Below are 13,847 nucleotides of genomic sequence, written 5' to 3'. Positions count from 1 at the left end.
CGCCGAGTCCTTGCAGCAGCAAGGCACCGCTCAACACCCCCCCAGTTCACTGATGAGGAAAATGGGGGAGAAAGAAGTTAAAAACTGTCCCCGAGACCACAGAGCCAGAAGATAGAGCAAAAGTGCCAGGACTCCAACCCAGGCAGTCTGACGTGACTTCACTCTCTGTGGCTGTCCTGTTGCCTCAGTGAGAGCCAACGATGTCCTGAGTGAGCAGGGACAGAGGACCGAAGCCACATTCGAGAGCAGCTACTAGGTACCAGACACTCGGCTACGCGCTCCACATACCCTACCTCACTGAGTGATAACTGATTTACTCAACTGATCCGATCACCGAAGACCAGCAACCTGAGGCTCCAAGAAACCAGAGCGTTCCACCGAACTGCACAACCCAGTGAAAAGACAGGAGCTTACTTAAACCATTTATTTTTCCCGGCCTCCAGATAGGATTTATGCTAAAGCCTTTTCTAAAATATTAAAACATCCAAAAGACTAAATATAGCTACCCAGTCAATAATATCTATTTCCTAAGGTAAGTGAACAGTGACTGCATTTGCGTAAACAAAGCAAAATTCACTCTGAGAACATCAAGGAGCCAAAAGGGGAGTGATACCTTGAGGTCCAGCTTGGTGTTAACCGGATCCTGAAGCTCAGACTCCAGGAGAGCATTTGATTCTGACTTCACATTTTGCAGAATGTCCTCAGGCAGCACCTTCATAGCGTGGTTGTCCGCAGTGGAGCCAATTCCAAAAAAATCTAGTATCACGACCCAGGTCTGCAGCGTAATCAGCACATCCAAGCAGTTAAAATCGACATCAATGTTCCGGTTAACTCGATTATAACTGGAAGAGAATTCTGGATGCTTCTTATCCACCAAGAATACATTGATATGTACCAAGGAATCATCAAATTTACTCTTCCCAGCAAGTATCTTGGGCTCATCTACTGTTGGAGAAGGGGGTGGGGTCAAGGGACAGTCTTTGTCTTGGACTTCCTTTTGCTTCTTCCGGGAAGCCGAGGTGGGTCTCTGATACAGCTGGAAGACATTCGGAGCTTCTTCCATGTGGGAAGGGAGAGACCGAGGCATGTCGGGGTACTCAACATTGGATACTGAAGGACAAGACTGAGAAAGATACTCTTTTTGTGCTAAACTGGATGGCTTAGGGGCTCCCCGAGACACCATCAAGTTCTTGTATTTGGAGTCTGGGTTTTTCTCCAGTAAGTCTTCCATCAGTAGAGAGCGCAGGGCAATCTGCACAGATAGAGTCTGAGGGTGGTCTTTACTGAATTCCACCTCAAAATCCTGAAACTTTAAGCTCACGAGACCCTGGGCCCCCAGAGTCAGATCTCCACTGAGCTGGACTTGAAGCTCTGATATACAAAAGTTGGCTTGAATCTGGGTAAAAGATTTGACTTCCTTCAGAGACAAGGACTTTTGAGAAGAGTTAGAAAGGCTGGAGTGGCTGAACAATCCATTCTCCTTCCTTTCAGTGGAAGGCTCTCCACAGGTACTGAGGGAAGGCAGAGGAGAATTAGGGCAAGGTGAGGAGGTAGCACTGACTGGAAATTTATTCAGATCTTCACTATACACGAGATTGTCCAGCGTTTGTAAAACCTGCTCATATACATGCTTTGCTAACACCACCTGCAGTCAAAGAGAAGAATTCGGTTATTCCACTGCTACCACTGATCGCACTCCAGTTTTCAGTTGACGTTTACAGGTTTTCCCTAGACGCTTTAAATTAGTTAACAGCAGGGACTATCCCTTCTGTTTCTCTTCTGTCCTTAACTTCTCACTAGCCCACGTCTACTGACGAGGCCATCTCCCTACCTTCCCCAGCACCTCACCAAATAATCTTTCCACAATCAGTGTTCAGTAAGTACTCCTGACTATAGGCCTGAATCAGTAAAATCACTCTTTCTACCCCTACAAAAACAACTGCAGAAATTGACGGGAATGCCACCAAAAGTCCAATGTGGTGATTACCACAAGACTGAGAAACAAGACTCATGGTTCTAAACCTCGCCGATCATCCCCAGTTAGTGTAATAACCTTTGTTTAGTTCAGCTAAACAGAAAGTGCTTTGTAATGATAATAATGATAAGCCAAAATCACTTGTGCTTCCTCTCCCATTACTTTGTGTCTAATTACAACTTATTAAAAATATTTTCACACAAGTTTCTTTATATACTTAAGGGAAATTTTTTAACAGAGGAATTCCAAACAGATACAGAAGTGACAGAACTGGAAAGTGATGGTTTCACAGCCCCAGTCAACTCATGTATACCAGAGTTGATCCGTGGAAGCCCCCGTAGGGAGGCCTTTACAATGGACAGATCGGGTTCTCGCCACCTGCACACAATCACCAAGTTCAGCATCACTAACAGAGACAACCAGGCGTTATGTGCCGCTTGATATAATGCAATGTGACATACACAGCCCCCACCGCTGAAGTGTACTGGCCAAGAAAAAAAGAACCTGAATCCAGCTGAACCTGTAGAGTTAAGGTAGAGCTTACAGGAAATGTGGGAGAACAAGCTGAGTGATGATGCCATGAACGAACAGCCCAGTCCAGAATGTGGGACAATCTACAGGGCAACTGCCCTGCCTCTCACAAAGCAATAATAGGGCGGGGGGGGGGGGGGGATGAGAGGAAACTAAACACAGACCCACACAATGTATTACGGAAATGCAACGTACAGGGTCTCATTGGGATCCTGATTCAAACAAACCAAAAGTGAAAAGACATTTTTAAAAAATAATAAAAAATGTCTCAAATCTGAAAATAGATTAAAATTTATTATGTTACCAAGGAATCCTCATTTGGACATCATAATACCATTGTAGTCATGTAAGAAAATGCATGTAAAAAAAAAAAAAAAAAAAGAAAGAAAATGCATGTGGACTATAGAGATACCTTCCAAATATATGGCAGTAAAAATGGGTAAAAAAAAAAAAGTAAAAAAGTAAAAGTAAAAAAAAGAGTACAACTCTTGGGATTTGCCTTAAAATAGTTCACCAAAAGGGGCACCTAGGTGGCTCAGTCAGTTGAGCATCTGACTTTTGATTTCAGTTCAGGTCATGATCTCAGTGGTGTGAGATCAAGCCCTGAGTCAGGCTCTGCACTGGGCATGGAGCCTGCTTCAGATTCCCTTTCTCTTTCTAACCCTCCCTGCCCTCCCCCTCCACCGCCAGAAAAAGGAGAGAGAAATGAGACAAATGTGGCAAAATATTGATAACTGCTGAATCTGAGTAATGGGTACATGAGGTTCGTTACACTATTCCACTGTTGGGTGCCTGGGTGGCTCAGTTGGTTAAGTGACTCCCTTCAGCTCAGGTCATGACCCTGGAGTCCTAGGATCGAGTTCTGCATCGGGCTCCCTGCTCAGTGGGGAGTCTGCTTCTCCTTCTGACCCTCTCCCCTCTCATGTTCTCTCTCTCTCTCATTCTCTCTCACAAATAAATAACTAAAATCTTTTTTAAAAAAATTATTCCACTGTTGTGTATGTTTTAAATTTTTATAATAAAATATTTTTAATTATTAAAATTATTAATTATTAAATAATTTAAAGAATTATTTACAATAATTTTTAGAAGGTTTTCATCAAAAACCACAGTAAGCAAATGGTAACCATGAAAACAGTAAGTCAATATAATCCAACAGAATTCATGCTATATGCTAGACTTAAGGTGAAAAAGTCACCCTAGTAGCCACAACTGGGAATGCAAAAGTTTAGCCAAGATGGGACCGCTATGGGTAAAGTTCTCTCACACAGGGACCGATATCCAGGAACCACTGATGTCAAAAGGTACACATGCTCTGGGAACAGGACTCCTGAGTTTCTCCAGAGCAGCTGCCAGATACGGACTAGTGACCAGTTACTGCCCAAGGCTGCGGTCCACTGTCCTAAGATCGCCTGTCCCTACTGTTTTATAATGATATGTTCTTTGCACTCAGCCCTGTGAAAGCAGGAGAAATAACACTTTTGAAGGAAATAGGATAGCTGTGTACACATACACTCATCACACACACACGGGCATACTCACAACATCCAAGCACGTGCGCGCGTGCGCGCACGCACACACACAAACACAAACACACATATATGAAATCCCTGTCTGGGCCCATTTCATTTCAAAGAGAGCAAGACTAAGTCTCCCTTGAGAGGGTCTGTTAACAGCTCAAATAATCAGATTGTTCTCCAGGCTGAGCCAAGTATGTGAATGAAGAGTGACAAAAGTGTATCCTCCTGAGAAAGACAAGTTCTGACTTTTTAAGCAGTAACTCTGCTTGGTTTTGAATGGCAACAGAATTAACGATCTGCCTCCTCTCTCTACAGAACTCACCGTTCTCCCACATGAAGAGAGCCAGCAAGACTGGTTCCCCAGCGATGAAAGGACACAGTGAAAAGGCTCCACATTCACAGAACAAGTTACCAACAGTAACAAGCAGTCACAATGTCTCCTTGAATTTACAGATTTTCCTTCTAACATTTTATATATACAAATAACATAACAAGACACGAACATATTATTATTATATAAAGTAAATACAGAACTTCAACTGCCCAGACATGAAAATCAATACATGTTTACCTGGACTGGGTTGACAAATTTCCCTTCGATCTTCATGATGCTAGAAGTTCCCAGGTCATCTGGACTAAGGGAGAAAGTCAACTCAGATTCTCTCTCTATAGGGATCTTCTCCAGTTTAAACTGAATGGTGGTGTTGTTCAGGATGTGAAAAGCTGGCATGACAGAAAGAAAATGACAGATTGGAAATACTAATATTTACTGCATTGTTGCTGAGGTATAGGGTGTATAAAATCGAGCCTGTGAGTTACCCCTAGACCCAAAGGGCAGAACAGCTGGCACCTGGGGTCTATGACTGAGGGCAAACTCATAGCAAGACCCAGACCAACGCACAGCAAACAGAGGTAAAACGTAAATTTATACACAAAAAGAAACAATACATTCATGACATGTTCCATTTGGTGGCTTCAAAACACAATGTGGGGAACATTAATCCAGGTCAGGTCTCTAAGCTTCTCTTAGCCTCCCAAGCCAGCATTTTCCAAACCAAACTGCTCATCTTTACCCAGCTGTCAATGACAGACTGATCCCTCTACTGGGCCTCAAGGACAGTATCCGGTTCTAAGTGAACACCTTTCATCCCAAGCAGAGAAAGCATCTTTAGGTCAGGATGTGAGCAAACTGGCAAATTCACATCTGAGAACTACAGATGGAAAAACCCTCTAGGCCTGAATTTCTTTACCGATAAGGAGAGCCAGGCTGATGTCTGTGGATGCCAAAGCTAATAGATTGAAGTTTTGGTTTTAGCAGATCAGATCGAGAACATAAATGAAGGCATTTTACTCCTAGAACCCTGGACCAACCCCTTACAGAAGATGACAGAATACTGAAAGGAAAATATCAGATCCACAGACTAAACTTCACATCCCACTTTTGTCAACCCCCCAGCTATCTTGGACTACAATATTTAACTAGCAAAGATCTACAGCTTAGAACTGAAAAAATTCAGATGGATTTCACCAAATTAAATAATACTCTAACAGACCCCACCCTTTGAAGCATCCCCATAAATGGGCATTCATCCAATGTTAAAGGAGGCTACTTTAAAACAAAATAAAAACAAAAATTCTTATTTTGCCAAATATGGTATCCAATGGGAACAACTAAAAACATACCAACCTGACAGGAAGAATCCTATTAAAATTCTATCTAAAATTCGATTAAATATTCACTGGGGGATAACTCTAAAAGAAAAGGTTTTCATTGTCGTTTTATGCAAAGTACCACATACACCGGGTTTGGAATCTTTTGACAAAATGAGACAAAAGATTTACACTCTCACCTTGACCTCTATGCAAAGATTCAAAGAAATCATGTCGGGTGAAATGAGCTTCCTCCTGACTGTTGGCACTGGCAGAGCCAGAAGGAGAGCAAAACCCCCGGCTTACTTCGGACCCAGGACCCTCTCTGCCTGGCAACTGGGTGCAGTTCAAAGAATATAACTTAATGTCTTTAATTTCTACCCGCAGACGGTCACTTCTGGATTCATCGTCTCCTGACACAAAATTCTGGATGAATATTTGTCCTAAGTGTCCCACCAACAACTCGGGACTCCCGGGCTTCCGAGGGATAGACACAACAGGGGATTCAATGTTTATGTTCAAGATCAGCTTTACGGTGTCAGAATGAGACCCAGCGAGGCCAAACCCATACATTTCATTTTCTTCTACGACAAAGGATTCCCGAGTCTTCCTTGGCGTTTCGAAGAGTGACACCATCTCACTGTACTCGGCCGTCTTGGTAGCCAGTACCGTAGTGACTTTGGTAGCTGCGCTTTTCAGCATACTTCGAAAATTTTCTTCCAGCTCATCCATGGACAGCGTCAACTCCTTCAGAAACTTGGCAGAGTGGTTGTAATGCAAGGAAGCCATCTTGAGGTTGAGAAGACACTCCTGTTTGGATTTCTCAACAAAGGTGAAACTCAGAGCTTCACTCACAGCTGCGTCTTCCATCCTAACAAATACAGATTCAAAGTAGCCAATGTCGCTGATGATATTTTCATAGCCTATGGAATTTCCAATGCTGACAACGTACTGGTTCTTAACGTTCTCTTGAGTCAAATCCATGAGCTGCAAACAGCCGAGAGAACCATTCATGTCAAATGTGCTACCCATTGAGACGTTAACTTTGGTGCTGCCGATGCTCGCAGTTGCAATTTTTCTGCCGTATTTCTCGCCATTTGCCATCCCTACTGTCCGAAGGAGCAGTAAGTTAAGCCTATGGATTTCCACGGCAACCTCGGTGTTCTGTTCATATGTAGCTTGGTAAGTTCCTTCTTCCCTGAAGCTTCTTTCAAAATCAGTCATTAAAGGCTGAGGACTCAAATCATCTTTTTCCTTGGGAAAAGATTTCTGAAGAAAACCAATCAGCTCCACGATTGTCTCCGGATTTAGGATAATATCCAGATTATTCACCTGTAACGAAATCACCTGAAGAGTGCTGTCCAAATTCATCGACGGGCACTCTGAACTCACAAACTGATACTCCAGTTTGATGAGGGACTCCTGTTCTTTGGTGAGAATTTTGTCAAGTGAAACACCAGTAGCCGACGGGTCATTCAGTGTGGCCGTACTGGTGAGGTGGGCCGCGTTGGATCCAGAGACAGGAGACTGGGCCCTGCTGTCCCGGAGGCTTCCTGTTGGGACATCGAAGCTCAAGTTCTTATGCGAAGCCATCAAAAGGTCAAAATCAGCACCGTACGTCTGCATCGTGTCCACCAGGAGCAGTCCGTGGACGGTCAGGGAGACCTCCACATCGTAAGGCCTCTTCACAAAGTGAGCATTGGTCCCAAACACCTTGAGCACAGAAATGTACCGACCGTTGCTTTCCACACCAAGCTGCATGCAGTTCACCTTAAACTCGGCCAGGAGGAGCTGTGACTCCACCAGAACCTCCCGGGTATGCTGCTCAAGCATCACGAAACTCTGGGTTAAATTCATGACTGAGTCTTGCAAACTGCCCCGCTGCCCGCCTTGTGGAAAAATCTTCTCCTTAAACTGAGTGTCCGAAGTCTTCACCTCTGGGGTGGTCAGGAGAGCAAAGCAATTCTTCAGAGCAGATATTTTCTCTTCATTGATGTGAATTTTCAAGTCTGGGAGGTTGCCCGAGAGCACGGCTCCAGGGTACTTGGGATCTGAAGTATAAATCAAGCGACGTTCTAACTGGAGGTGAACGTTGAACTTCTCAACCACGTGCGTTGGCCCCACATCAATATCCTGGACATGCTTCCAATTGTCCTTCACTCGTCCGACCATGATCTGGAGGTCCATGAATGACAGGGAGTATCTCTCATACATCTTCGTGCTCATGAGATGTGCCTGCAGCTGCTCTGCGCTGAATTCCATCTCAGCAAATGGCGCTGTTTTCCCTCCGTTACCGCTGCTTGTCTCGGGAGGGGGGGTGCTGGGAGGTGTGGCAAGGGGTGTCTTATACTCGTCATCACTAAACTGGTCCTCTTCAGACGCCAGCCCGTCCCCACTTTTCCTCTTGGAGTCATCTGCAGACAAAAAACAGAAGATGCAAAGTCTACGTCTGCTCCTTCCTTACTCCTTCCTGTAACATAACGAAAATCAACCAACCCTGATCTAAAAAAAACACACGGATGACAACTCTAAGCATGATATTCTGATCTTACCATTTCTTCGATGTAAACTCGTCTTGTAATTGTGAAATCAGAACGCAAGAGAGAAAAGATGGAGGCCTGCTGACAGCGGAACGCAGATCGGGGAGCTGAAACCAATGACCTGCTTCCCCGTGTCAGCCACCATCTGCTCTCCCCAACCATTTCTACCTCACTCTCAGCTGTCTGTTCACCTTTCCCTATATCTATGTGCTCGTTTGGTTCCCCACTGAATGTTTCAAAGGAACCCAGGCCTCACCTGTCTTACTCAACAATACCCCGAACGCCCAACTCAGAGCTCACAAGCTCACAGCACCACACCCAAGCCTGATTTCACAATTCAACCCTTCTCTTCTACAGACTTCCACAGTCCAGTCTTTTACTGCTCAGGGCTGAGTCAACTACAAAATCACACAACTGGGTTCTGTCACCCACGTCTCTGCTCCATGTTTACAGTTTAAAAGTTCAAGTAGGTGCTTTCTGTGGTGTGAGATCCTTTTCTTCAGATCTAATTCCCTTTTAACATTCCCCGTGGCACCAAACTTTCCCACTCCTGTTTGAATCCTCTCCCTCTTCTCTTTTGGGTCTTCTCAGTGAAGATAAGATTGAGATTATTTGAGAAGCTTCCTCAACCTTTTACCCCATAATCCTCTTTCTTCCTGCTCATCTCAAGGTAAACAATAAATATTTTTTGGATCTAGTAATAGTAATGAAATCACCTTCCAGGAGTCTCTTTTTATATGGGTCCCTAATATCCCTAAATAGATTAAACCTCTATTTCTGAAATGAAGTTCTGAGAAATGGTGTTTCTTAAAATCTGAAGTGCTTCATGAGAAATACAAATAAAAACCACAATGAGACACTACTTCACATTGAAAAAAAAGGCTATAATCTGAAAGACAGATAACAGCAATGTTGACAAAGATGTAGAGACAAAGAAACCCTCATACATTGCTGGTAAGATAGTAAAATGGTGCCACCCTTTTGGAAAACAATCTGGCAGTTCCTCAAAATGTAAAACACAAAGTCACCATATGACCCAGCAACTCCACACGGAAGTAATACCCTAGAGGTTGAAAATACATCCACACGAAAGCCTGTATGCGGATGTTCGTAAAACATTGTTCATGGTAGCCAAAAAGCAGAAACAACCCAAATGTCCACCAACTGACGAACACTTAGTAAAGGTGTGGTATATTCACACACAGGAATATTACTCCACCACAGGCAGGAATGAAGTACAACAAGCTACAACACAGATAAATCTCGAAAACATCAGGCTACGTGAAAAAAAACACACATTAAAAAGCCACATAACTGCATTCATATGAAATGTTCAGCAGAATCAAATTCACAGAGATAGGAAATTAATGGTTGGCAGGGCACAGAAGAAGGGGTAATGGAGAGTGACAGCAGAAGGGCTTGGAATGTCTTCCCAGGTTGATGAAACTGTTCTGGGACGAGATAACACAGTCAAGGGCACCATTCTGTCAATATCCCAACAACAACTGAACTTCCCATTTTAAAACATATCCTAATACAGCTGTCATAAAAGAAGTAACAAGTGAACTTTGCGGTTAAGATGTCATAAAAGCCTTTTTTTTGAGAGAGAGAGAGAGAGATTGAGAGAGAATCTCAAGCAGCTCCACTCTCTGCACGGAGCCCGACTCGGGGCTCGATCTCACAACACTGAGATCATGAGCTGAGCTGAAATCAAGAATGCTTAACTGACTGAGCCACTGAGCCACCCAGGTGCCCCTAGAAAGTGTTCTTTAAGCTCTACTTGGGTAAGCACAGGCAGATCAACCCCTGCGGGGTCCATCTTCACCACGTCGCGTTCATACCATACCTTGGCTATTTGTCAAAAGCATTCTCCCTAGATCCACAACAACTAACACGGGGTTCCTGGATTTGAAATCATCAGGGAAGATCACCTGAGGGGCGGAAATATCTAGTCGCACGGTCCACCTTTTGCTCTCCTCCTGTAGAAGTAAAATAAACCAGAAGTCACGTAACCACAACCACGAAAACTAAACGGCATTATCGGTTGGGCTCAAGGCTTTCTGAAAGCCACATTCAGGGGTTATTGGATCACTTTAAGGTCAATGGTATCAGAGCAAAAAGTTTAAAACAAAAGTAGACCCACAGGCTGAAGGATCTGAGACATTACCACAGGCAAATGTTTGAGGTGGGAGGAAAAAAAAAATTAGCAAATTACAGGACTGGGGTTGTCTACTCTTTGGTTGTGGTGAAGCACGGCTTAAGAAAGATCAGGCTTCTACAGTTAGAGGATTTACTATCTCACAGTATGGTCAAAATTATGGAATTCCAATAAACACTGAAACCCAAATATTTCTACTTTTTTTTTTGAGAGAGAGAGAATCTTTCTTTTTTCTTAAGATTTTATTTATTGACATGCAGAGATCACAAGTAGGCCGCGAGGCAGGCAGAGTAAGAGAAGGGGGAAGCAGGCTCCCTGTGGAGCAGAGAGCCCGACGCAGGGCTCGATCCTAGGACCCCGGGATCATGACCTGAGCCCAAGGCACAGGCTTTAACCAACTGAGCCACCCAGGCATCTCCATTTGTTTGTATTCTTGACAGCCTGTCAAGACCATGAGGTTTTATTTTTTGCTAGCTAAGAAGGATTTCCTATTTTCAGTGAACTCCATGCTTGTAGTTGAAACAAGGGTGCTCAACCAGAGGAAGGGAAGACGCTGACAGAGGGGCGCCGGCCCCCGCCCCACTTACAATGAAGTCCCCCACCAGCAAACGATCGAGCGTTTGTCGGATTTCTGCCTTGGTCTGCATCTTCAGTTTGTTATACTGTCTTCGGGCAGCTTCTGCCACTCTCAGCTCGAGTTCAGACTGATAGCCAAAACCTGAAAGATTAGAGACGCACGGGAGAGTGAGAATTCTCAAGCAGCTGGGGGGAAAGACGACTGCAACATCTGTGCTCACCACGACTTCCCACCGAAGCTAAAGAACCATCCGTACAACGGCGCCTACTCCCACCCGCGCCGGCACTGCGTGGGGTAACCAGAGGGGGGCAGCGATGGGGGCCCAGCCATGGCGTTGGGGAGGCACCTAAGTCACTAGCATTTTCTTGAACCATTTTCTGAATGATCCCAGACCATTCTACATCCTGAAAGCATACCGCTACGTTACAAGAGAAATGTGGGATTTGGAAGGAAATGCCTTCTATATTCTACCAGTGACAGAGCAATAAAGCCACAGCATTTACAGCTGTTGTTGACACGAAGACTCAAAAACTGGTCCAAAAACTAAAACAGCTCCCTTGTTACAAGGAGGAAGAGAGGGGATACATGTAGGAAAGGACTATTGTTTTCGCCTGTCAACGAGAGTGCTTTCTCTGCTCCTACGATCTCAAATCTCTCCTGGGAACGAAGGGAGGCATGAATAAGGCAATGATGACAGAGAACAGTGCCAGGATGAGCCCTTCCTTGCTCACCGTGAGGATGAGTATTTCACACTGCGCCAAGCAGGTGAAACAGACCACTGACCCCACCATCTAGAGGAAGTTCTCGAACGTTCCTCCTAAATTAATTGGCCTAGAATATCCTGGGTAGCCAAGGAAACCACCCTCCTAATAGAATGGAAGCTTTTTTTTAAACATGCTAAATGGAAGCAAAGACAAAAGAAAATATTTAATACTGATCCCTTTCGGAGAAGTAACTTTCCAAAGACACCTCCTCCGTTTCTATAACTAAGGATAATTCTATCCACAGGCCCTCTAGGCATTTCTGATTCCAGCCACTCCAGGTCACTTCAGTGTATAATAACCCTTGTCCAAAGCACTAAAAATGACAAGAAAAATGTCTATAGAAAGTAACAGAAGATCAAACAAACAAAAAAGTTAACCTGAGGTATGAACCTTTCCCTTGTAGAAAAAGTCTGCTACTTTTTTAATAGCCTGAGGATTATATATGATGTTCAAGGGCCTCGTGCTGACATTCAGCCGCCTCTCAAAATGGCTGTGCACTGGATTTCTCTCATACAGCATCTCAAAAACCGGGTCATCTGGATCCGCAGCTGAAGGGAAGAAGCAGAGAAAGAAAATGGAACACAGCGAAAACAACCACCCTATTCCTGATAACCTGTAAGGAATTCTGGGGAAAAAGACATTTCCTAAATCATTTTCTAATTAGTTCTCATTTATGAACATCTTATAAAATAGAGCCCCTAATGAGGACCGCCTCAACAGGAATCCTCAAGACTGGGTTGCTGTACTCACTCCCATTATGGAAACCCAGGCCCCGGAAGCACTACATGCGGACACCAGTCACACGAGGGTTAACAGAGAACAGAGTCTCCGAGACAAACACAGAGCCACACAACAAACCGCTGGGACAAAACAGGACACACTCCCTCTTACAACTGCCCAAGACTGCTGATCTGTAATCATCTTATTTCTAAGGATTAGTTTTAAGAACATACGACAAATTACCAGGGTTATGATCACTTCTGTCTGCAGATATTGTCTGGAGACCAAAAGACTGTGAGACTCTGCCAACTTCTTTTTGCTATTAAAACACACACAAAATGTATGAATGTCAGGTGAGAAGGGACGACTGGCCGTGCACACACTTCCTCAAGTCCTGCCCTGTGGCATCACTCTCGCTCAGCACTCCAAATCCAAACTCACCAGACACTGGATGATAGGACTTGCGGACTGATCTCTCTCATTTGTGCCTTTTTCTAAGCTAAAATGGACAGTATACTACTCTGCTCCTCGGCAGTGAGCGTGTTTAATGACAGATTCCTAAACGAGCAGGACGTACGTAAGGCTTTGTAGACGCTCACACTGTACTCCCACCCTCTCCGCAATCCAGCCCCTGAAAAAAGTCACAGACAGAGCAAGTAGCTAAATGCTCAGCTATTCTGATCGTACCTCTGCCAACTTAATAAGATCAAAGATCTAATTAATAAAGTATATTGACTATAAAAGATTACAAATATATAGATAACTTGAAGTGGTTCTCTTGGAACTCTGAAAAAGATGGGACTTTCTATCAGTGACTTAGGTCAGAATGCATGAAAATGAACTCCAGACAAAGGAGATGCGAACAGTGACCTTGAAATGCAGAAAACAGTGGTGCTGATGCCATTTTCTTCCAAAATAGAGCAAACTACTCCACGGCAGCTACGACAGAGGAGAGGAACAAGGCACTGCCGTAAAACCCTCCAACATTCACTCTCTGGAAAATTAAAAAACCTTACTAAATTCAAATTTGTTTTTAATCAACTCATCCTTCTCAACATAACCCAATTAAAGAACGAACTGAGTTAGTATTACCTATTGCTCACCTAAGACAGACCACAGTCCGCCCCACCCGGGACAGCGCAGCCATCCCACTGCCGTACGTACTGAATTCGGGAACACCAGAAGGGGAAACATGGTGCCTTCTGTGGCCAGGTCTCGAAGAAACAGTCCACCCAACCGGACTGAGAGCAAGGAAGAATTTCTTCGAGGAAGAGACTCTGCTAGCAGCTTCACACCTACAAAAATACCAGTGTAAGAGTTGATACTACGCCGTGATAACCGGAAGTATCTTACAAGTCTGAGCTATAATATTTTACAGAGAATGGTTAATATGATGTCTTTTTCCTTGAAAG

The 13,847-nt window shown here is 44.1% G+C and overlaps 1 protein-coding gene across 7 annotated transcripts in view; it reads right to left on the bottom strand.

The window, feature by feature from the left end:
• The window catches only part of VPS13D (vacuolar protein sorting 13 homolog D), a 249,077-nt gene that overhangs the window by 210,784 nt on the left and 24,446 nt on the right, over window positions 1–13,847 (bottom strand). For all 7 annotated transcript variants that reach the window (XR_009399590.1, XR_009399591.1, XM_059375825.1 and 4 more), the window contains exons 14-21: window positions 13,600–13,730; window positions 12,679–12,754; window positions 12,093–12,263; window positions 10,962–11,092; window positions 10,063–10,195; window positions 5,877–8,090; window positions 4,598–4,749; window positions 614–1,645 (exon numbers count right to left, since the gene is read on the bottom strand). Coding sequence is in view for 5 of the 7 variants with exons in the window: in XM_059375825.1 (XP_059231808.1) it covers window positions 614–1,645; window positions 4,598–4,749; window positions 5,877–8,090; window positions 10,063–10,195; window positions 10,962–11,092; window positions 12,093–12,263; window positions 12,679–12,754; window positions 13,600–13,730 (4,040 nt within the window). In the remaining 2 variants the exon portion in view is untranslated. The remainder of the gene's footprint in view (window positions 1–613; window positions 1,646–4,597; window positions 4,750–5,876; window positions 8,091–10,062; window positions 10,196–10,961; window positions 11,093–12,092; window positions 12,264–12,678; window positions 12,755–13,599; window positions 13,731–13,847) is intronic.

This window comes from Mustela nigripes, chromosome 14 (genome assembly GCF_022355385.1).
Source record: "Mustela nigripes isolate SB6536 chromosome 14, MUSNIG.SB6536, whole genome shotgun sequence".
Classification (NCBI taxonomy): Eukaryota; Metazoa; Chordata; class Mammalia; order Carnivora; family Mustelidae; genus Mustela; species Mustela nigripes.
Note: the sequence above shows the minus strand (reverse complement) of the source record. Positions and strands in the feature narration are given on the sequence as shown.